The sequence below is a fragment of the Oncorhynchus keta genome, chromosome 19, assembly GCF_023373465.1.
Source record: "Oncorhynchus keta strain PuntledgeMale-10-30-2019 chromosome 19, Oket_V2, whole genome shotgun sequence".
Classification (NCBI taxonomy): Eukaryota; Metazoa; Chordata; class Actinopteri; order Salmoniformes; family Salmonidae; genus Oncorhynchus; species Oncorhynchus keta.
This window is the reverse complement of record NC_068439.1, coordinates 8,514,445-8,535,231: the sequence shown is the minus strand read 5'-3', so window position 1 is coordinate 8,535,231 and position 20,787 is coordinate 8,514,445. Positions and strand designations below refer to the sequence as shown.

Genomic DNA, 20,787 nt, shown 5'->3' with positions numbered 1-20,787 from the left:
ATGGCCGGGCTGATTTAGCGATCTCTTCTGCCAAAATAAAACTGGCCTTGACAGCAGCCTGGCCTTGTGATTTGGCTTTTTTGAACAGAGCCTGTCGAGATTTGAGGCCTCGTTTTAATTCCTCTGCCTTTTGTAGCCTTTGTTCCATGTCCATATTCTTGTTTTTGTCCGCGTGTTTCGTTTCATAATGTCGTCTCAGATTATACTCTTTCAGTACCGCCACACTTTCTCCACACAGAAGACACACAGGTTTTCCAGCTACCTCCGTGAACAAATACTCCGACTCCCACCTTGTTTGAAACCCCGGTTCTCAGTGTCCACCTTCCGTTTTGCCATTTTTGATGGGTATCTGAAAGTTAATTTTACTGTGATGCTGACAACTGCTGTGCCAATAAATATTGAAATGAAGCAGCCTACTGCTCGGTGCGTCACCGTTGCATTGTGGGAAATGTAGTATTGGTGCGTGTAAAAGATCTGCGGGCTGCCGGCTTGCTGCGGTCTGCGGGCCGGTTCTAATAATAAATCAAGATCATCCCAGGGGCCGTAAAAACCTTCTCGCTGGCCGGATGTGGCCCGCGGGCCTTGACTCTGACATATGTGGTCTAGGGTCTAGCTATGAGGAGGGGTAGGGTCTAGCTATGAGGAGGGGGTAAGGTCTGACTATGAGGAGGGGGTAGGGTCTAGCTATGAGGAGGGGGTAGGGTCTAGGGTCTAACTATGAGGAGGGGGTAGGGTCTAACTATGAGGAGGGGGTAGTGTCTAGCTATGAGGAGGGGTAGGGTCTAGCTATGAGGAGGGGGTAGGGTCTAGCTATGAGGAGGGGGTAGGGTCTAACTATGAGGAGGGGTAGGGTCTGACTATGAGGAGGGGTTGGATCTAGGGTCTAGCTATGAGGAGGGGGTAGGGTCTAGCTATGAGGAGGGGGTAGGGTCTAGGGTCTAGCTATGAGGAGGGGGTAGGGTCTAGCTATGAGGAGGGGGTAGCGTCTAGCTATGAGGAGGGGGTAGGGTCTAACTATGAGGAGGGGGTAGGGTCTAACTATGAGGAGGGGTAGGGTCTAACTATGAGGAGGGGGTAGGGTCTAACTATGAGGAGGGGGTAGGGGGTCTGACTATGAGGAGGGGGTAGGGTCTAACTATGAGGAGGGGGTAGGGTCTGACTATGAGGAGGATGTAGGGTCTAACTATGAGGAGGGGGTAGGGTCTAGCTATGAGGAGGGGTAGGGTCTAGTTATGAGGAGGGGTAGGGTCTGACTATGAGGAGGGGTTGGGTCTGACTATGAGGAGGGGGTAGGGTCTAGCTATGAGGAGGGGGTAGGGTCTAACTATGAGGAGGGGGTTGGGTCTGACTATGAGGAGGGGGTAGGGTCTAGTTATGAGGAGGGGTAGGGTCTAGCTATGAGGAGGGGGTAGGGTCTAACTATGAGGAGGGGGTAGGGTCTAACTATGAGGAGGGGGTAGGGGTCTGACTATGAGGAGGGGGTAGGGTCTAACTATGAGGAGGGGGTAGGGTCTGACTATGAGGAGGATGTAGGGTCTAACTATGAGGAGGGGGTAGGGTCTAGCTATGAGGAGGGGTAGGGTCTAGTTATGAGGAGGGGTAGGGTCTGACTATGAGGAGGGGTTGGGTCTGACTATGAGGAGGGGGTAGGGTCTAGCTATGATGAGGGGTAGGGTATAACTATGAGGAGGGGGTTGGGTCTGACTATGAGGAGGGGGTAGGGTCTAGTTATGAGGAGGGGGTAGGGTCTAGCTATGAGGAGGGTCTAGGGTCTAACTATGAGGAGGCGGTTGGGTCTGACTATGAGGAGGGGGTAGAGTCTAGCTATGAGGAGGGGGTAGGGTCTGACTATGAGGATGGGGTTGGGTCTAGCTATGAGGAGGGGGTAGGGTCTAGCTATGAGGAGGGGGTAGGGTCTAACTATGAGGAGGGGGTAGGGTCTAACTATGAGGAGGGGGTAGGGTCTGACTATGAGGAGGGGGTAGGGTCTAACTATGAGGAAGGGGTAGGGTCTAGCTATGAGGAGGGGGTAGGGTCTAACTATGAGGAGGGGGTAGGGTCTAACTATGAGTAGGGGGTAGGGTCTAACTATGAGGAGGGGGTAGGGTCTGACTATGAGGAGGATGTAGGGTCTAACTATGAGGAGGGGGTAGGGTCTAGCTATGAGGAGGGGGGTAGGGTCTAGTTATGAGGAGGGGGTAGGGTCTGACTATGAGGAGGGGGTTGGGTCTGACTATGAGGAGGGGGTAGGGTCTAGCTATGAGGAGGGTTTAGGGTCTAACTATGAGGAGGGGTTGGGTCTGACTATGAGGAGGGGTAGGGTCTAGCTATGAGGAGGGTCTAGGGTCTAACTATGAGGAGGCGTTTGGGTCTGACTATGAGGAAGGGGTAGAGTCTAGCTATGAGGAGGGGGTAGGGTCTGACTATGAGGAGGGGGTTGGGTCTAACTATGAGGAGGGTCTAGGGTCTAACTATGAGGAGGGGTTGGGTCTGACTATGAGGAGGGGGTAGGGTCTAGCTATGAGGAGGGGGTTGGGTCTAACTATGAGGAGGGGGTAGGGTCTAGCTATGAGGAGGGGGTTGGGTCTGACTATGAGGAGGGGGTAGGGTCTAGTTATGAGGAGGCGGTAGGGTCTAGCTATGAGGAGGGGGTAGGGTCTAGCTATGAGGAGGGGGTAGGGTCTAACTATGAGGAGGGGGTAAGGTCTGACTATGAGGAGGGGGTAGGGTCTAGCTATGAGGAGGGGGTAGGGTCTAGTTATGAGGAGGGGGTAGGGTCTAGCTATGAGGAGGGGGTAGGGTCTAGCTATGAGGAGGGGGTAGGGTCTAACTATGAGGAGGGGGTAGGGTCTAGTTATGAGGAGGGGGTAGGGTCTAGCTATGAGGAGGGTCTAGGGTCTAACTATGAGGAGGCGGTTGGGTCTGACTATGAGGAGGGGGTAGGGTCTAGTTATGAGGAGGGGTAGGGTCTAGCTATGAGGAGGGGTAGGGTCTAGCTATGAGGAAGGGGTAGGGTCTGACTATGAGGAGGGGGTTGGGTCTAACTATGAGGAGGGACTAGGGTCTAACTATGAGGAGGCGGTTGGGTCTGACTATGAGGAGGGGGTAGGGTCTAGTATGAGGAGGGGGTAGGGTCTAACTATGAGGAGGGGGTAGGGTCTGACTATGAGGAGGGGGTTGGGTCTGACTATGAGGAGGGGGTAGGGTCTAGTTATGAGGAGGGGGTAGGGTCTAGCTATGAGGAGGGGGTAGGGTCTAGCTATGAGGAGGGGGTAGGGTCTAACTATGAGGAGGGGGGTAAGGTCTGACTATGAGGAGGGGGTAGGGTCTAGCTAGGAGGAGGGGGTACGGTCTAGGGTCTAACTATGAGGAGGGTCTAGGGTCTAACTATGAGGAGGGGGTAGTGTCTTGCTATGAGGAGGGGGTAGGGTCTAGCTATGAGGAGGGGGTAGGTTCTAGCTATGAGGAGGGGGTAGGGTCTAACTATGAGGAGGGGGTAGGGTCTAACTATGAGTAGGGGGTAGGGTCTAACTATGAGGAGGGGGTAGGGGTCTGACTATGAGGAGGGGTAGGGTCTAACTATGAGGAGGGGGTAGGGTCTGACTATGAGGAGGGGGTAGGGTCTAACTATGAGGAGGGGGTAGGGTCTAGCTATGAGGAGGGGGTAGGGTCTGACTATGAGGAGGGGGTTGGGTCTGACTATGAGGAGGGGGTAGGGTCTAGCTATGAGGAGGGGGTAGGGTCTAGCTATGAGGAGGGGGTAGGGTCTAACTATGAGGAGGGGGTAGGGTCTAGCTATGAGGAGGGGGTAGGGTATAACTATGAGGAGGGGGTTGGGTCTGACTATGAGGAGGGGGTAGGGTCTAGTTATGAGGAGGGGTTGGGTCTAGCTATGAGAAGGGTCTAGGGTCTAACTATGAGGAGGGGGTTGGGTCTGACTATGAGGAGGGGGTAGGGTCTAGTTATGAGGAGGGGGTACGGTCTAGCTATGAGGAGGGGGTAGGGTCTAGCTATGAGGAGGGGGTAGGGTCTGACTATGAGGATAGGGTAGGGTCTGACTATGAGGAGGGGGTTGGGTCTAGCTATGAGGAGGGGGTTGGGTCTAGCTATGAGGAGGGGGTTGGATCTAACTATGAGGAGGGGGTAGGGTCTGACTATGAGGAGGGGGTAGGGTCTAGCTATGAGGAGGGGGTTGGGTCTGACTATGAGGAGGGGGTAGGGTCTAGTTATGAGGAGGGGGTAGGGTCTAGCTATGAGGAGGGGGTAGGGTCTAGCTATGAGGAGGGGGTAGGGTCTAATTATGAGGAGGGGGTAAGGTCTGACTATGAGGAGGGGGTAGGGTCTGACTATGAGGAGGGGGTTGGGTCTAACTATGAGGAGGGTCTAGGGTCTAACTATGAGGAGGGGGTTGGGTCTGACTATGAGGAGGGGGTAGGGTCTAGTTATGAGGAGGGGGTAGGGTCTAGCTATGAGGAGGGGGTAGGGTCGTGCTATGAGGAGGTGGTAGGGTCTGACTATGAGGAGGGGGTTGGTTCTAACTATGAGGAGGGGGTTGTGTCTAGCTATGAGGAGGGGGTAGGGTCTGACTATGAGGAGGGGTTGGGTCTAACTATGAGGAGGGGTTGTGTCTAGCTATGAGGAGGGGGTAGGGTCTGACTATGAGGAGGGGGTTGGGTCTAACTATGAGGAGGGGGTTGTGTCTAGCTATGAGGAGGGGTAGGGTCTGACTATGAGGAGGGGGTTGGGTCTAACTATGAGGAGGGGGTTGGGTCTAGCTATGAGGAGGGGGTAGGGTCTGACTATGAGGAGGGGGTTGGGTCTAGCTATGAGGAGGGGGTTGGGTCTAACTATGAGGAGGGGGTAGGGTCTGACTATGAGGAGGGGTTGGGTCTAACTATGAGGAGGGGGGGTTGGGTCTAGCTATGAGGAGGGGGTTGTGTCTGACTATGAGGAGGGGGTAGGGTCTAGTTATGAGGAGGGGGTAGGGTCTAGCTATGAGGAGGGGTAGGGTCTAGCTATGAGGAGGGGGTTGGGTCTGACTATGAGGAGGGGGTAGGGTCTAGTTATGAGGAGGGGGTAGGGTCTAGCTATGGGGGGTAGGGTCTAGCTATGAGGAGGGGTAGGGTCTAGGGCAGGGGTGTCAAAGTCAAATGGACGGAGGGCCAAATAAAAAATTTAGCTACAAGCCGAGGGCCGGACTGTTCGAATGTTCATTGAAAAATTTTTAAATGACGCATATAGTCTAGTGAACCTAATTGAACCTACTGAAAACCTAACAAATATATTCCAATATGATCAGATAAATAAAGCAATATTTTCTTATGGCTCTGTCAGTAATCTTTAATTTTCAACAGACACAAAAGACAAATTTCCTTTATATAAAAATCCCCATAACATGAACATTAAATGAAAGAAACCGGTATTCAAGGCACCATCAGTAGCCTATATTTTCTATTTTAGCAAAAGTGGCCTAAATTTACTTCAAAGAAAAAAACAATAATAGCAATTTTCTATCATCCACTCAACTGAAATATTTTTAAAATATAATTGGATTGAAATACAATAAAATAAAGTGCAAAAATCTATTAATCAAAAACAACACTTTGTTTAAGGAGAAGTAACATGCAGTGAAAACAAATATTAAACTTTAACTTTTAAACTTGAACTGAGTAAAAACTCTAAATATGTGATTGCACAGTAATGTTCACTTGTTTGAGGTTGAGGGTGATACTTGGTGGTGTCCCATCTTTTCCACAAGTTCATCAATGTTCGGGGTAAGGCTCTGAGCTGAGGAAATCCTCAGAATTGAGTGGAGGTGTTCAGCAGTAAGTCGACTTCTGTGTGATGTTTTGTTCAAGTTCATCAAAGAAAACAGTTGTTCACACAGGTATGTGCTGCCAAACATAGACAACGTTTGAGCAGCCTGGATGCGCAGCTGGGGCATTGTGTCGGGAGGAACGGGCGAACTCCGCAGCACCCACTGCCGCATATTTTGCCCTCAGTGCATCATTGCATTGGAGGTCAATCAACTCCATTTGGAGGTTTGGTGGTGAGCTTTCCACGTCAACAGCAAATGGGTTACCGAGCAGTTCCAACCTGCTTTTTTGTGCTTCAAAGTCAGCAAATCGGCGTCGAAAGTCAGCGGCAAGCATACCTATTTTATCAGCCAACTGTGCGCTCGGGAACGCACTGGTAGAGAGCTTCTCTTTCATGGTCTGGCAGCTGGGAAAGTGGCTCAAATTTTCTTTCCGCATCTGCGTCTCCCACAGAGTCAGTTTGGTTTTAAATGCCTTCACTGTACTGTACATATCAGAGATGACACGATCCCGACCCTGCAGCTGCAAGTTCATTGCATTCAGATGACTCGTAATGTCACACAGAAAAGCCATTTCACACAGAAACATTTCGTCTCGGAGTTGTGTTGTGTCTTTCCCTTTGCTGTCCAAGAACAGACAAATCTCCTCACGAAGCTCGAAACATCTTTGAAGCACCTTTCCCTGGCTTAGCCATCGCACCTCTGTGTGATAAGGCAAATCACCATGCTCCGTTTCTAACTCCGTCAGAAATGCCTTGAACTGGCGGTGATTCAAACCTTTGGCTCTGATAAAGTTAACTGTGCGCGTGATGATGCTCATTACATGCTCCATTTTCAAGGCTTTACCGCACAACGCTTCCTGGTGTATGATACAATGATAAGCTGTCAGCTCACCTGTCGCGTTTTCCTCTTGCATCTTTTCCCGTATCTTCGCCACCAGTCCGCTCCTGTGTCCACACATCGCAGGTGCTCCGTCGGTTGTCAAACCCACGAGTTTTTCCCAAGGCAGCTCCATCTCATTTACACATCTTGACACCTCTTCATACAAATCATGCCCCGTAGTTGTGCCATGCATAGGACGTAAAGCCAAAAACTCCTCTGTCACGCTTAGGCTGGAGTCCACTCCGCGGATGAAAATTGACAACTGGGCAATGTCAGAAATGTCGGTGCTCTCATCCACAGCCAAGGAATATGCAATGAAATCTTTTCCTTTTTCACAAGCTGCTCTTTTAGATTGATGGACAACTGGTCTACTCTCTCGGCAATGGTGTTTCTGCTCAGACTCACATTTAAAAAGAGTTGCCTTTTTCTGGGCAAACTTCGTCACAAACTTTAATCATGCAGTTTTTGATGAAATCCCCTCCGTAAATGGCCGGGCTGATTTAGCGATCTCTTCTGCCAAAATAAAACTGGCCTTGACAGCAGCCTGGCCTTGTGATTTGGCTTTTTTGAACAGAGCCTGTCGAGATTTGAGGCCTCGTTTTAATTCCTCTGCCTTTTGTAGCCTTTGTTCCATGTCCATATTCTTGTTTTTGTCCGCGTGTTTCGTTTCATAATGTCGTCTCAGATTATACTCTTTCAGTACCGCCACACTTTCTCCACACAGAAGACACACAGGTTTTCCAGCTACCTCCGTGAACAAATACTCCGACTCCCACCTTGTTTGAAACCCCGGTTCTCAGTGTCCACCTTCCGTTTTGCCATTTTTGATGGGTATCTGAAAGTTAATTTTACTGTGATGCTGACAACTGCTGTGCCAATAAATATTGAAATGAAGCAGCCTACTGCTCGGTGCGTCACCGTTGCATTGTGGGAAATGTAGTATTGGTGCGTGTAAAAGATCTGCGGGCTGCCGGCTTGCTGCGGTCTGCGGGCCGGTTCTAATAATAAATCAAGATCATCCCAGGGGCCGTAAAAACCTTCTCGCGGCGGATGTGGCCCGCGGGCCTTGACTCTGACATATGTGGTCTAGGGTCTAGCTATGAGGAGGGGGTAGGGTCTAGCTATGAGGAGGGGGTAGGGTCTGACTATGAGGAGGGGGTAGGGTCTAGCTATGAGGAGGGGGTAGGGTCTAGGGTCTAACTATGAGGAGGGGCTAGGGTCTAACTATGAGGAGGGGGTAGTGTCTAGCTATGAGGAGGGGGTAGGGTCTAGCTATGAGGAGGGGGTAGGGTCTAGCTATGAGGAGGGGGTAGGGTCTAACTATGAGGAGGGGGTAGGGTCTGACTATGAGGAGGGGGTTGGATCTAGGGTCTAGCTATGAGGAGGGGGTAGGGTCTAGCTATGAGGAGGGGGTAGGGTCTAGGGTCTAGCTATGAGGAGGGGGTAGGGTCTAGCTATGAGGAGGGGGTAGGGTCTAGCTATGAGGAGGGGGTAGGGTCTAACTATGAGGAGGGGGTAGGGTCTAACTATGAGGAGGGGGTAGGGTCTAACTATGAGGAGGGGGTAGGGTCTAACTATGAGGAGGGGGTAGGGGTCTGACTATGAGGAGGGGGTAGGGTCTAACTATGAGGAGGGGGTAGGGTCTGACTATGAGGAGGATGTAGGGTCTAACTATGAGGAGGGGGTAGGGTCTAGCTATGAGGAGGGGGTAGGGTCTAGTTATGAGGAGGGGGTAGGGTCTGACTATGAGGAGGGGGTTGGGTCTGACTATGAGGAGGGGGTAGGGTCTAGCTATGAGGAGGGGGTAGGGTCTAACTATGAGGAGGGGTTGGGTCTGACTATGAGGAGGGGGTAGGGTCTAGTTATGAGGAGGGGGTAGGGTCTAGCTATGAGGAGGGGGTAGGGTCTAACTATGAGGAGGGGGTAGGGTCTAACTATGAGGAGGGGTAGGGGTCTGACTCTGAGGAGGGGTAGGGTCTAACTATGAGGAGGGGTAGGGTCTGACTATGAGGAGGATGTAGGGTCTAACTATGAGGAGGGGGTAGGGTCTAGCTATGAGGAGGGGGTAGGGTCTAGTTATGAGGAGGGGGTAGGGTCTGACTATGAGGAGGGGGTTGGGTCTGACTATGAGGAGGGGTAGGGTCTAGCTATGAGGAGGGGGTAGGGTCTAACTATGAGGAGGGGTTGGGTCTGACTATGAGGAGGGGTAGGGTCTAGTTATGAGGAGGGGTAGGGTCTAGCTATGAGGAGGGTCTAGGGTCTAACTATGAGGAGGGGGTTGGGTCTGACTATGAGGAGGGGGTAGGGTCTAGCTATGAGGAGGGGGTAGGGTCTGACTATGAGGATGGGGTTGGGTCTAGCTATGAGGAGGGGGTTGGGTCTAACTATGAGGAGGGGGTAGGGTCTAGCTATGAGGAGGGGTTGGGTCTGACTATGAGGAGGGGGTAGGGTCTAGTTATGAGGAGGGGTAGGGTCTAGCTATGAGGAGGGGGTAGGGTCTAGCTATGTGTAGGGGGTAGGTTCTAGCTATGAGGAGGGGGTAGGGTCTAACTATGAGGAGGGGGTAAGGTCTGACTATGAGGAGGGGGTAGGGTCTAGCTATGAGGAGGGGGTAGGGTCTAGGGTCTAACTATGAGGAGGGGGTAGGGTCTAACTATGAGGAGGGGGTAGTGTCTAGCTATGAGGAGGGGGTAGGGTCTAGCTATGAGGAGGGGTAAGGTCTAACCATGAGGAGGGGGTAGGGTCTGACTATGAGGAGGGGGTTGGGTCTAGGGTCTAGCTATGAGGAGGGGGTAGGTTCTAGCTAAGAGGAGGGGTAGGGTCTAGGGTCTAGCTATGAGGAGGGGGTAGGGTCTAGCTATGAGGAGGGGGTTGGGTCTAACTATGAGGAGGGGGTTGGGTCTAGCTATGAGGAGGGGGTTGGGTCTAACTATGAGGAGGGGGTAGGGTCTGACTATGAGGAGGGGGTTGGGTCTAGCTATGAGGAGGGGGTTGGGTCTAACTATGAGGAGGGGGTAGGGTCTAGCTATGAGGAGGGGGTTGGGTCTGACTATGAGGAGGGGGTAGGGTCTAGTTATGAGGAGGGGGTAGGGTCTAGTTATGAGGAGGGGGTAGGGTCTAGCTATGAGGAGGGGGTAGGGTCTAACTATGAGGAGGGGGTAGGGTCTGACTATGAGGAGGGGTAGGGTCTAGGGTCTAACTATGAGGAGGGGGTAGGGTCTGACTATGAGGAGGGGGTAGGGTCTTGCTATGAGGAGGGGTAGGGTCTAGCTATGAGGAGGGGGTAGGGTCTAGCTATGAGGAGGGGGTAGGGTCTAACTATGAGGAGGGGGTAGGGTCTGACTATGAGGAGGGGTTGGATCTAGGGTCTAGCTATGAGGAGGGGGTAGGGTCTAGCTATGAGGAGGGGGTAGGGTCTAGCTATGAGGAGGGGGTAGGGTCTAACTATGAGGAGGGGGTAGGGTCTAACTATGAGGAGGGGTAGGGTCTAACTATGAGGAGGGGGTAGGGTCTAACTATGAGGAGGGGGTAGGGTCTAACTATGAGGAGGGGGTAGGGTCTGACTATGAGGAGGGGTAGGGTCTAACTATGAGGAGGGGGTAGGGTCTGACTATGAGGAGGGGGTAGGGTCTAACTATGAGGAGGGGGTAGGGTCTAGCTATGAGGAGGGGGTAGGGTCTAGCTATGAGGAGGGGGTAGGGTCTAGCTATGAGGAGGGGGTAGGGTCTGACTATGAGGAGGGGGTTTGGTCTGACTATGAGGAGGGGGTAGGGTCTAGTTATGAGGAGGGGGTAGGGTCTAGCTATGAGGAGGGTCTAGGGTCTAACTATGAGGAGGCGGTTGGGTCTGACTATGAGGAGGGGGTAGGGTCTAGTTATGAGGAGGGGGTAGGGTCTAGCTATGAGGAGGGGGTAGGGTCTAGCTATGAGGAAGGGGTAGGGTCTGACTATGAGGAGGGGGTTGGGTCTAACTATGAGGAGGGTCTAGGGTCTAACTATGAGGAGGCGGTTGGGTCTGACTATGAGGAGGGGGTAGGGTCTAGTTATGAGGAGGGGGTAGGGTCTAGCTATGAGGAGGGGGTAGGGTCTAACTATGAGGAGGGGGTAGGGTCTGACTATGAGGAGGGGGTTGGGTCTGACTATGAGGAGGGGGTAGGGTCTAGTTATGAGGAGGGGGTAGGGTCTAGCTATGAGGAGGGGGTAGGGTCTAGCTATGAGGAGGGGGTAGGGTCTAACTATGAGGAGGGGGTAGGGTCTAACTATGAGGAGGGGGTAGGGTCTAGCTATGAGGAGGGGGTAGGGTCTAACTATGAGGAGGGGGTAGGGTCTAACTATGAGGAGGGGGTAGGGTCTAACTATGAGGAGGGGGTAGGGTCTAGCTATGAGGAGGGGGTAGGGTCTAGGGTCTAGCTATGAGGAGGGGGTTTGGGTCTAGCTATGAGGAGGGGGTAGGGTCTGACTATGAGGAGGGGGTAGGGTCTAGCTATGAGGAGGGGGTAGGGTCTAGGGTCTATGAGGAGGGGGTAGGGTCTAACTATGAGGAGGGGGTAGGGTCTAGCTATGAGGAGGGGGTAGGGTCTAGCTATGAGGAGGGGGTTGGGTCTAACTATGAGGAGGGGTAGGGTCTAGCTATGAGGAGGGGGTAGGGTCTGACTATGAGGAGGGGGTTGGGTCTAACTATGAGGAGGGGGTAGGGTCTAGCTATGAGGAGGGGGTAGGGTCTAGCTATGAGGAGGGGGTAGGGTCTAACTATGAGGAGGGGTAGGGTCTAGCTATGAGGAGGGGTAGGGTCTGACTAGGGTCTGACTATGAGGAGGGGGTAGGGTCTAACTATGAGGAGGGGTAGGGTCTAGCTATGAGGATGGGGTAGGGTCTAACTATGAGGAGGGGGTAGGGTCTAGTTATGAGCAGGGGGTAGTGTCTAGCTATGAGGAGGGGGTAGGGTCTAGCTATGAGGAGGGTCTAGGTTCTAGCTATGAGGAGGGGGTTGTGTCTAGCTATGAGGAGGGGGTTGTGTCTAGCTATGAGGAGGGGGTAGGATCTAGCTATGAGAAGGGGGTAGGGTCTAGCTAAGAGGAGGGGGTAGGGTTTAACTATGAGGAGCGGGTAGGGTCTAACCACACACACACACACACACACACACACACACACACACACACACACACACACACACACACACACACACACACACACACACACACACACACACACACACACACACACACACACACACACACACACACACACACACACACACAGACACACACACACACACACAACACACACACACACACACACACTTCCCTAATGAAAATAAATGAGTCCAATATGTTCTCTTGTGTTCTTGGTTCCCATTATTATTTGTCCCTCTAGTCTCTGTTTTGAGTTACAGTGGGTTGTTAGTGTTAACCTGTAGCCATTACATTGTTTTCTGTGTGTGTGTGTGTGTGTGTGTGTGTGTGTGTGTGTGTGTGTGTGTGTGTGTGTGTGTGTGTGTGTGTGTGTGTGTGTGTGTGTGTGTGTGTGTGTGTGTGTGTGTGTGTGTGTGTGTGTGTGTCTGTGTCTGTGTGTGTGTTTCTGTGTGTCTGTGTCTGTGTCTGTGTCTGTGTCTGTGTCTGTGTCTGTGTCTGTGTGTGTGTCTGTGTCTGTGTGTCTGTGTCTGTGTCTGTGTCTGTGTGTGTGTTTCTGTGTGTCTGTGCGTGTGTGTGTGTGTGTGTGTGTATGCTGCAAGCTATCACAGTTTGACTTCAAAGTTCAATGTTACTTAAATGGTATTTGTTACATGCGACAAAATGCAACATGTGTATAATTTACTGTGAAATGCTTTCAACTCCAAATGCTGTTCCACAACAACACAGATAAAAAGTAATAACTATTAGCAAAAAAGAAAACGAAGAACAAATAGTAACATTTTATTGTATAGTAACAATAAAATGACAATAAAGAGGCAATACAAGATGCATCGGTGTTGAGGTAGTGGAGGTAATCGAGGTAGTGGAGGTAGTGGAGGTAGTGGAGGTAGTGGAGGTAATCGAGGTAGTTGAGGTAGTGGAGGTAGTGGAGGTAGTGGAGGTAGTGGAGGGAGTGGAGTGGTAGTGGAGGTAGATGAGGTAGTGGAGGTAGATGAGGTAGATGAGGTAGTGGAGGTAGATGAGGTAGTGGAGGTAGTGTAGGTAGTGGAGGTAGTGGAGGTAGATGAGGTAGATGAGGTAGTGGAGGTAGTGGAGGTAGTGGAGGTAGTGGAGGTAGTGGAGGTAGTGGAGGTAGTGGAGGTAGTGGAGGTAGTGGAGGTAGTGGAGGTAGTGGAGGTAGATGAGGTATATGAGGTAGATGAGGTAGTGGAGGTAGTGGAGGTAGTGGAGGTAGTGGAGTTAGTGGAGGTAGTGGAGGTAGTGGAGGTAGTGGAGGTAGTGGAGGTAGTGGAGGTAGTGGTGGTAGTGGAGGTAGTGGAGGTAGTGGAGGTAGATGAGGTAGATGAGGTAGTGGAGGTAGTGGAGGTAGTGGAGGTAGTGGAGGTAGTGGAGGTAGTGGAGGTAGTGGAGGTAGATGAGGTAGATGAGGTAGTGGAGTTAGTGGAGGTAGTGGAGGTAGTGGAGGTAGTGGAGGTAGTGGAGGTAGCGGAGGTAGATGAGGTAGATGAGGTAGTGGAGGTAGTGGAGGTATTGGAGGTAGTGGAGGTAGTCGAGGTAGTGGAGGTAGTGGAGGTAGATGAGGTAGATGAGGTAGTGGAGTTAGTGGAGGTAGTGGAGGTAGTGGAGGTAGATGAGGTAGATGAGGTAGTGGAGGTAGTGGAGGTAGTGGAGGTAATCGAGGTAGTGGAGGTAGTGGAGGTAGTGGAGTTAGTGGAGGTAGTGGAGGTAGTCGAGGTAGTTGAGGTAGTGGAGGTAGTGGAGGTAGTGGAGGTAATCGATGTAGTGGAGGTAGTGGAGGTAGTGGAGGTAATCGAGGTAGTGGAGGTAGTGGAGGTAGTGGAGGTAGTGGAGGTAATCGAGGTAGTGGAGGTAGTGGAGGTAGTGGAGGTAATCGAGGTAGTGGAGGTAATCGAGGTAGTGGAGGTAGTGGAGGTAATCAAGGTAGTGGAGGTAGTGGAGTTGAGGTAGTGGAGGTAGTGGAGGTAGTGGAGGTAATCGATGTAGTGGAGGTAGTGGAGGTAGTGGAGGTAATCGAGGTAGTGGAGGTAGTGGAGGTAATCGAGGTAGTGGAGGTAGTGGAGGTAGTGGAGGTAATCGAGGTAGTGGAGGTAGTGGAGGTAGTGGAGGTAGTGGAGGTAGTGGAGGTAATGGAGGTAGTGGAGGTAGTGGAGGTAGTGGAGGTAGTGGAGGTAGTGGAGGTAATCGAGCTAGTGGAGGTAGTGGAGGTAGTGGAGGTAGTGGAGGTAGTGGAGGTAGTGGAGGTAGTCGAGGTAGTGGAGGTAGTGGAGGTAGTGGAGGTAATCGAGCTAGTGGAGGTAGTGGAGGTAGTGGAGGTAGTGGAGGTAGTGGAGGTAGTGGAGGTAGTGGAGGTAGTGGAGGTAGTGGAGGTAGTGGAGGTAGTGGTGGTGGAGGTAGTGGAGGTAGTGGAGGTAGTGGAGGTAGTGGAGGTAGTGGAGGTAGTGGAGGTAGTGGAGGTAGTGGAGGTAGTGGAGGTAGTGGAGGTAGTGGAGGTAGTGGAGGTAGTGGAGGTAGTGGAGGTAGTGGAGGTAGTGGAGGTAGTGGAGGTAGATGAGGTAGTGGAGGTAGTGGAGGTAGTGGAGGTAGTGGAGGTAGATGAGGTAGATGAGGTAGATGAGGTAGTGGAGGTAGTGGAGGTAGTGGAGTTAGTGGAGGTAGTGGAGGTAGTGGAGGTAGTGGAGGTAGTGGAGTTAGTGGAGGTAGTGGAGGTAGTGGTGGTAATGGAGGTAGTGGAGGTAGTGGAGGTAGATGAGGTAGGTGAGGTAGATGAGGTAGTGGAGGTAGTGGAGGTAGTGGAGGTAGTGGAGTTAGTGGAGTGTGGAGGTAGATGAGGTAGATGAGGTAGTGGAGTTAGTGGAGGTAGTGGAGGTAGTGGAGGTAGCGGAGGTAGCAGAGGTAGATGAGGTAGATGAGGTAGATGAGGTAGATGAGGTAGTGGAGGTAGTGGAGGTATTGGAGGTAGTGGAGGTAGTCGAGGTACATTTACATTTAAGTTTGACGCTCTTATCCAGAGCGACTTACAAATTGGTGCAAACACCTATGACAACCAGTGGAACAGCCACTTGCATCTAAATCTTGTTTGGGGGAGAAGGGGGGTGAGAAGGATTACTTACCCTTACTTACCCTATCCTAGGTATTCCTTGAAGAGGTGGGGTTTCAGGTGTCTCCGGAAGGTGGTGATTGACTCCGCTGTCCTGGCGTCGTGAGGGAGTTTGTTCCACCATTGGGGGCCAGAGCAGCGAACAGTTTTGACTGGGCTGAGCGAGAACTGTACTTCCTCAGTGGTAGGGAGGCGAGCAGGCCAGAGGTGGATGAACGCAGTGCCCTTGTTTGGGTGTAGGGCCTGATCAGGGCCTGGAGGTACTGAGGTGCCGTTCCCCTCACAGCTCCGTAGGCGAGTGGTCTTGTAGCGGATGCGAGCTGGAAGCCAGTGGAGAGAGCGGAGGAGCGGGGTGACGTGAGAGAACTTGGGAAGGTTGAACACCAGACGGGCTGCGGCGTTCTGGATGAGTTGTAGGGGTTTAATGGCACAGGCAGGGAGCCCAGCCAATAGCGAGTTGCAGTAGTCAAGACGGGAGATGACAAGTGCCTGGATTAGGACCTGCGCCGCTTCCTGTGTGAGGCAGGGTCGACTCTGCGGATGTTGTAGAGCATGAACCTACAGGAACGGGACACCGCCTTGATGTTAGTTGAGAACGTCAGGGTGTTGTCCAGGATCACGCCAAGGTTCTTAGCGCTCTGGGAGGAGGACACAATGGAGTTGTCAACCGTGATGGCGAGATCATGGAACGGGCAGTCCTTCCCGGGAGGAAGAGGAGCTCCGTCTTGCTGAGGTTCAGCTTGAGGTGGTGATCCGTCATCCACACTGGTATGTCTGCCAGACATGCAGAGATGCGATTCGCCACCTGGTCATCAGAAGGGGGAAAGGAGAAGATTAATTGTGTGTCGTCTGCATAGCAATGATAGGAGAGACCATGTGAGGTTATGACAGAGCCAAGTGACTTGGTGTATAGCGAGAATAAGAGAGGGCCTAGAACAGAGCCCTGGGGGACACCAGTGGTGAGAGCGCGTGGTGAGGAGACAGATTCTCGCCACGCCACCTGGTAGGAGCGACCTGTCAGGTAGGACGCAATAGCGTGGGCCGCGCCGGAGATGCCCAACTCGGAGAGGGTGGAGAGGAGGATCTGATGGTTCACAGTATCGAAGGCAGCCGATAGGTCTAGAAGGATGAGAGCAGAGGAGAGAGAGTTAGCTTTAGTGGGAGCGCCTCCGTGATACAGAGAAGAGTCTCAGTTGAATGACTAGTCTTGAAACCTGACTGATTTGGATCAAGAAGGTCATTCTGAGAGAGATAGCGGTAGAGCTGGCCAAGGAGGCACGCTAAGAGTTTTGGAGAGAAAAGAGAGAGGGATACTGGTCTGTAGGTTGACATCGGAGGGATCGAGTGGAGAAGGGGTGCAACTCTCGCTCTCTTGAAGAGGTAGGGACGTGCCAGCGGTCAGGGATGAGTGATGAGGAGGTGAGGTAAGGAAGGTCTCCGGAAATGGTCTGGAGAAGAGAGGACGGGATAGGGTCAAGGGGCAGGTTGTTGGGCGGCCGGCCGTCACAAGACGGAGATTTCATCTGGAGAGAGAGGGGAGAAAGAGGTCAGAGCATAGGGTAGGGCAGTGTGAGCAGAACCAGTGTCGTTTGACTTAGCAAACGTAGGATCGGATGTCATCGACCTAAAATGGTTGAGGTCATCTGCAGAGGGGAGGAGGGGGTAGGGAGGTAGGTAGATGAGGTAGATGAGGTAGTGGAGTTAGTGGAGGTAGTGGAGGTAGATGAGGTAGATGAGGTAGTGGAGGTAGTGGAGGTAGTGGAGGTAATCGAGGTAGTGGAGGTAGTGGAGGTAGTGGAGTTAGTGGAGGTAGTGGAGGTAGTCGAGGTAGTGGAGGTAGTGGAGGTAGTGGAGGTAATCGATGTAGTGGAGGTAGTGGAGGTAGTGGAGGTAGTGGAGGTAGTGGAGGTAGTGGAGGTAGTGGAGGTAGTGGAGGTAGTGGAGGTAGTGGAGGTAGTGGAGGTAGTGGAGGTAATCGAGGTAGTGGAGGTAGTGGAGGTAGTGGAGGTAATCGAGGTAGTGGAGGTAGTGGAGGTAGTGGAGGGAGTGGAGGTAGTGGAGGTAATCGAGCTAGTGGAGGTAGTGGAGGTAGTGGAGGTAGTGGAGGTAGTGGAGGTAGTGGAGGTAGTGGAGGTAGTGGAGGTAGTGGAGGTAGTGGAGGTAATCGAGGTAGTGGAGGTAGTGGAGGTAGTGGAGGTAGTGGAGGTAGTGGAGGTAGTGGAGGTAGTGGAGGTAGTGAGGTAGTGGAGGTAGTGGAGGTAGTGGAGGTAGTGGGGGTGGAGGTAGTGGAGGTAGTGAAGGTAGTGGAGGTAGTGGAGGTAGTGGAGGTAGTGGAGGTAGTCGAGGTAGTGGAGGTAGTGGAGGTAGTGGAGGTAATCGAGGTAGTGGAGGTAGTGGAGGTAGTGGAGGTAGTGGAGGTAGTGGAGGTAGTGGAGGTAGTGGAGGTAGTCGAGGTAGTGGAGGTAGTGGAGGTAGTGGAGGTAGTGGGGTGGAGGTAGTGGAGGTAGTGAAGGTAGTGGAGGTAGTGGAGGTAGTCGAGGTAGTGGAGGTAGTGGAGGTAGTGGAGGTAGTGGAGGTAGTCGAGGTAGTGGAGGTAGTGGAGGTAGATGAGGTAGATGAGGTAGTGGAGTTAGTGGAGGTAGTGGAGGTAGTGGAGGTAGATGAGGTAGATGAGGTAGTGGAGGTAGTGGAGGTAGTGGAGGTAATCGAGGTAGTGGAGGTAGTGGAGGTAGTGGAGGTAGTCGAGGTAGTTGAGTTAGTGGAGGTAGTGGAGGTAGTGGAGGTAATCGATGTAGTGGAGGTGGAGGTAGTGGAGGTAGTGGAGGTAGTGGAGGTAGTGGAGGTAGTGGAGGTAGTGGAGGTAATCGATGTAGTGGAGGTAGTGGAGGTAGTGGAGGTAGTGGAGGTAGTGGAGGTAGTGGAGGTAATCGAGGTAGTGGGAGGTAGTGGAGGTAGTGGAGGTAATGGAGGTAGTTGGAGGTAGTGGAGGTAGTGGAGGTAGTGGAGGTAGTGGAGGTAGTGGAGGTAATCGAGGTAGTGGAGGTAGTGGAGGTAGTGGAGGGAGTGGAGGTAGTGGAGGTAATCGAGGTAGTGGAGGTAGTGGAGGTAGTGGAGGTAGTGGAGGTAGTGGAGGTAGTGGAGGTAGTGGAGGTAGTCGAGGTAGTGGAGGTAGTGGAGGTAGTGGAGGTAATCGAGCTAGTGGAGGTAGTGGAGGTAGTGGAGGTAGTGGAGGTAGTGGAGGTAGTGGAGGTAGTGGAGGTAGTGGAGGTAGTGGAGGTAGTGGAGGTAGTGGGGGTGGAGGTAGTGGAGGTAGTGAAGGTAGTGGAGGTAGTGGAGGTAGTGGAGGTAGTGGAGGTAGTCGAGGTAGTGGAGGTAGTGGAGGTAGTGGAGGTAATCGAGCTAGTGGAGGTAGTGGAGGTAGTGGAGGTAGTGGAGGTAGTGGAGGTAGTGGGGGTGGAGGTAGTGGAGGTAGTGAGGTAGTGGAGGTAGTGGAGGTAGTCGAGGTAGTGGAGGTAGTGGAGGTAGTGGAGGTAGTGGAGGTAGTCGAGGTAGTGGAGGTAGTGGAGGTAGTGGAGGTAGATGAGGTAGATGAGGTAGTGGAGTTAGTGGAGGTAGTGGAGGTAGTGGAGGTAGATGAGGTAGATGAGGTAGTGGAGGTAGTGAGGTAGTGGAGGTAGTTGAGGTAGTTGAGGTAGTGGAGGTAGTGGAGGTAGTCGAGGTAGTTGAGGTAGTGGAGGTAGTGGAGGTAGTGGAGGTAATCGATGTAGTGGAGGTAGTGGAGGTAGTGGAGGTAGTGGAGGTAGTGGAGGTAGTGGAGGTAGTGGAGGTAATCGAGGTAGTGGAGGTAGTGGAGGTAGTGGAGGTAATCGAGGTAGTGGAGGTAGTGGAGGTAATCGAGGTAGTGGAGGTAGTGGAGGTAGTGGAGGTAATCGAGGTAGTGGAGGTAGTGGAGGTAGTGGAGGGAGTGGAGGTAGTGGAGGTAGTGGAGGGAGTGGAGGTAGTGGAGGTAGTGGAGGTAGTGGAGGGAGTGGAGGTAGTGGAGGTAATCGAGCTAGTGGAGGTAGTGGAGGTAGTCGAGGTAGTGGAGGTAGTGGAGGTAGTGGAGGTAGTGGAGGTAGTCGAGGTAGTGGAGGTAGTGGAGGTAGTGGAGGTAATCGAGCTAGTGGAGGTAGTGGAGGTAGTGGAGGTAGTGGAGGTAGTGGAGGTAGTGGAGGTAGTGGAGGTAGTGGAGGTAGTGGAGGTAGTGGGGGTGGAGGTAGTGGAGGTAGTGGAGGTAGTGGAGGTAGTGGAGGTAGTGGAGGTAGTGGAGGTAGTCGAGGTAGTGGAGGTAGTGGAGGTAGTGGAGGTAATCGAGCTAGTGGAGGTAGTGGAGGTAGTCGAGGTAGTGGAGGTAGTGGAGGTAGTGGAGGTAGTGGAGGTAGTGGAGGTAGAGGAGGTAGTGGAGGTAGTGGAGGTAGTGGGGGTGGAGGTAGTGGAGGTAGTGAAGGTAGTGGAGGTAGTGGAGGTAGTGGAGGTAGTCGGGTAGTGGAGGTAGTGGAGGTAGTGGAGGTAGTGGAGGTGGAGGTAGTGGAGGTAGTGAAGGTAGTGGAGGTAGTGGAGGTAGTGGAGGTAGTGGAGGTAGTGGAGGTAGTGGAGGTAGTGGGGGTGGAGGTAGTGGAGGTAGTGAAGGTAGTGGAGGTAGTGGAGGTAGTGGAGGTAGTGGAGGTAGTGGAGGTAGTGGAGGTAGTGGAGGTAGTGGAGGTAGTGGAGGTCGAGGTAGTGTATCTATGTGTGTGTGTGTGTGTGTGTGTCGTCAATATGCATGTGTGTGTGAGTGTGTGTGTGAGTGTGTACAGTCCATTGAGTGTGCATAGAGCCGGTGCTAGAGAGTCAGGTCAAATAAAAAGACGATCAATGTAAATAATCCAGGAAGCCATTTTATTAACTGTTCAGCAGCCTTATGGAAGGAAAGGAAGAGGAATCCTTTTGGTCCAGGACCTTGAGCTCTTGTACCACTTGCAGAGAGAACAGTCTACGACTTGGGTGGCTGGAGTCTTTGACAATATTTTGGACCTTCCTCTGACACCGCCTGGCATAGAGGTCCTGAATGGTAGGGAGCTTGGCCCCAGTGACGTACTGGACCGTACACACTACCTAGCGCCTTACGGTCAGATGCCAAGCAGTTGCCATACCAGGCGGTGATGCAGCCAGTCAAGATGCTCCCGATGGTGCAGCTGTATAACTGTTTTGAGGAACTGAGGGCCTTATCTTTTCAGCCTCCTAATGGAGAACAGGCGTTGTCGTTCTATCTTCATGACTGAGTTGGTGTGTTTGGACAGTGATAGGTCCTTAGCCAGCTCTCTCACCATGCTCTCAGTCACCTTGGTCTGCGAGTCTCGCCTTATCGGTGTCACTTGAGAGGTTTGGCTAGCGGAGGCACTCTTAACGACCACTGATACGGCCGACTTGACATCTTTAATCACTTCTGCCATTACAGCAGGGGTCATCTTCGGAGAGCCTGCACTTCCAGATGGAGAATTGGACATGCATGCAAGTTTGGAGAGAGAACCTTGCAGGCAGTTGGTGTGTTTGGACAGTGATAGGTCCTTAGTGACTGAGTTGGTGTGTTTGGACAGTGATAGGTCCTTAGTGACTGAGTTGGTGTGTTTGGACAGTGATAGGTCCTTAGTGACTGAGTTGGTGTGTTTGGACAGTGAGTCGTTCTATCTTCACGACTGAGTTGGTGTGTTTGGACAGTGATAGGTCCTTAGTGAGTCAACGTTATTTATAATATGGGTTACTTGGAAAAAATCAAACCTCTCTGAACAGAAACCTGAACCCTTAAACCCTCTCCGATATCCA

General features: G+C 52.3%; 1 protein-coding gene across 1 annotated transcript; it reads right to left on the bottom strand.

The window, feature by feature from the left end:
• Window positions 1-18,917: 18,917 nt before the first annotated feature.
• LOC127909601 (uncharacterized) lies at window positions 18,918-20,432 on the bottom strand (the record flags this gene model as incomplete). The annotated part of the gene is made up of 3 exons (XM_052471764.1): window positions 20,292-20,432; window positions 19,540-19,696; window positions 18,918-19,429 (listed from the first exon to the last, which is right to left on the bottom strand). Coding segments are annotated over exons 1-3 (810 nt in total), but the record flags the coding sequence as incomplete, so codon positions are not given.
• Window positions 20,433-20,787: the final 355 nt, after the last annotated feature.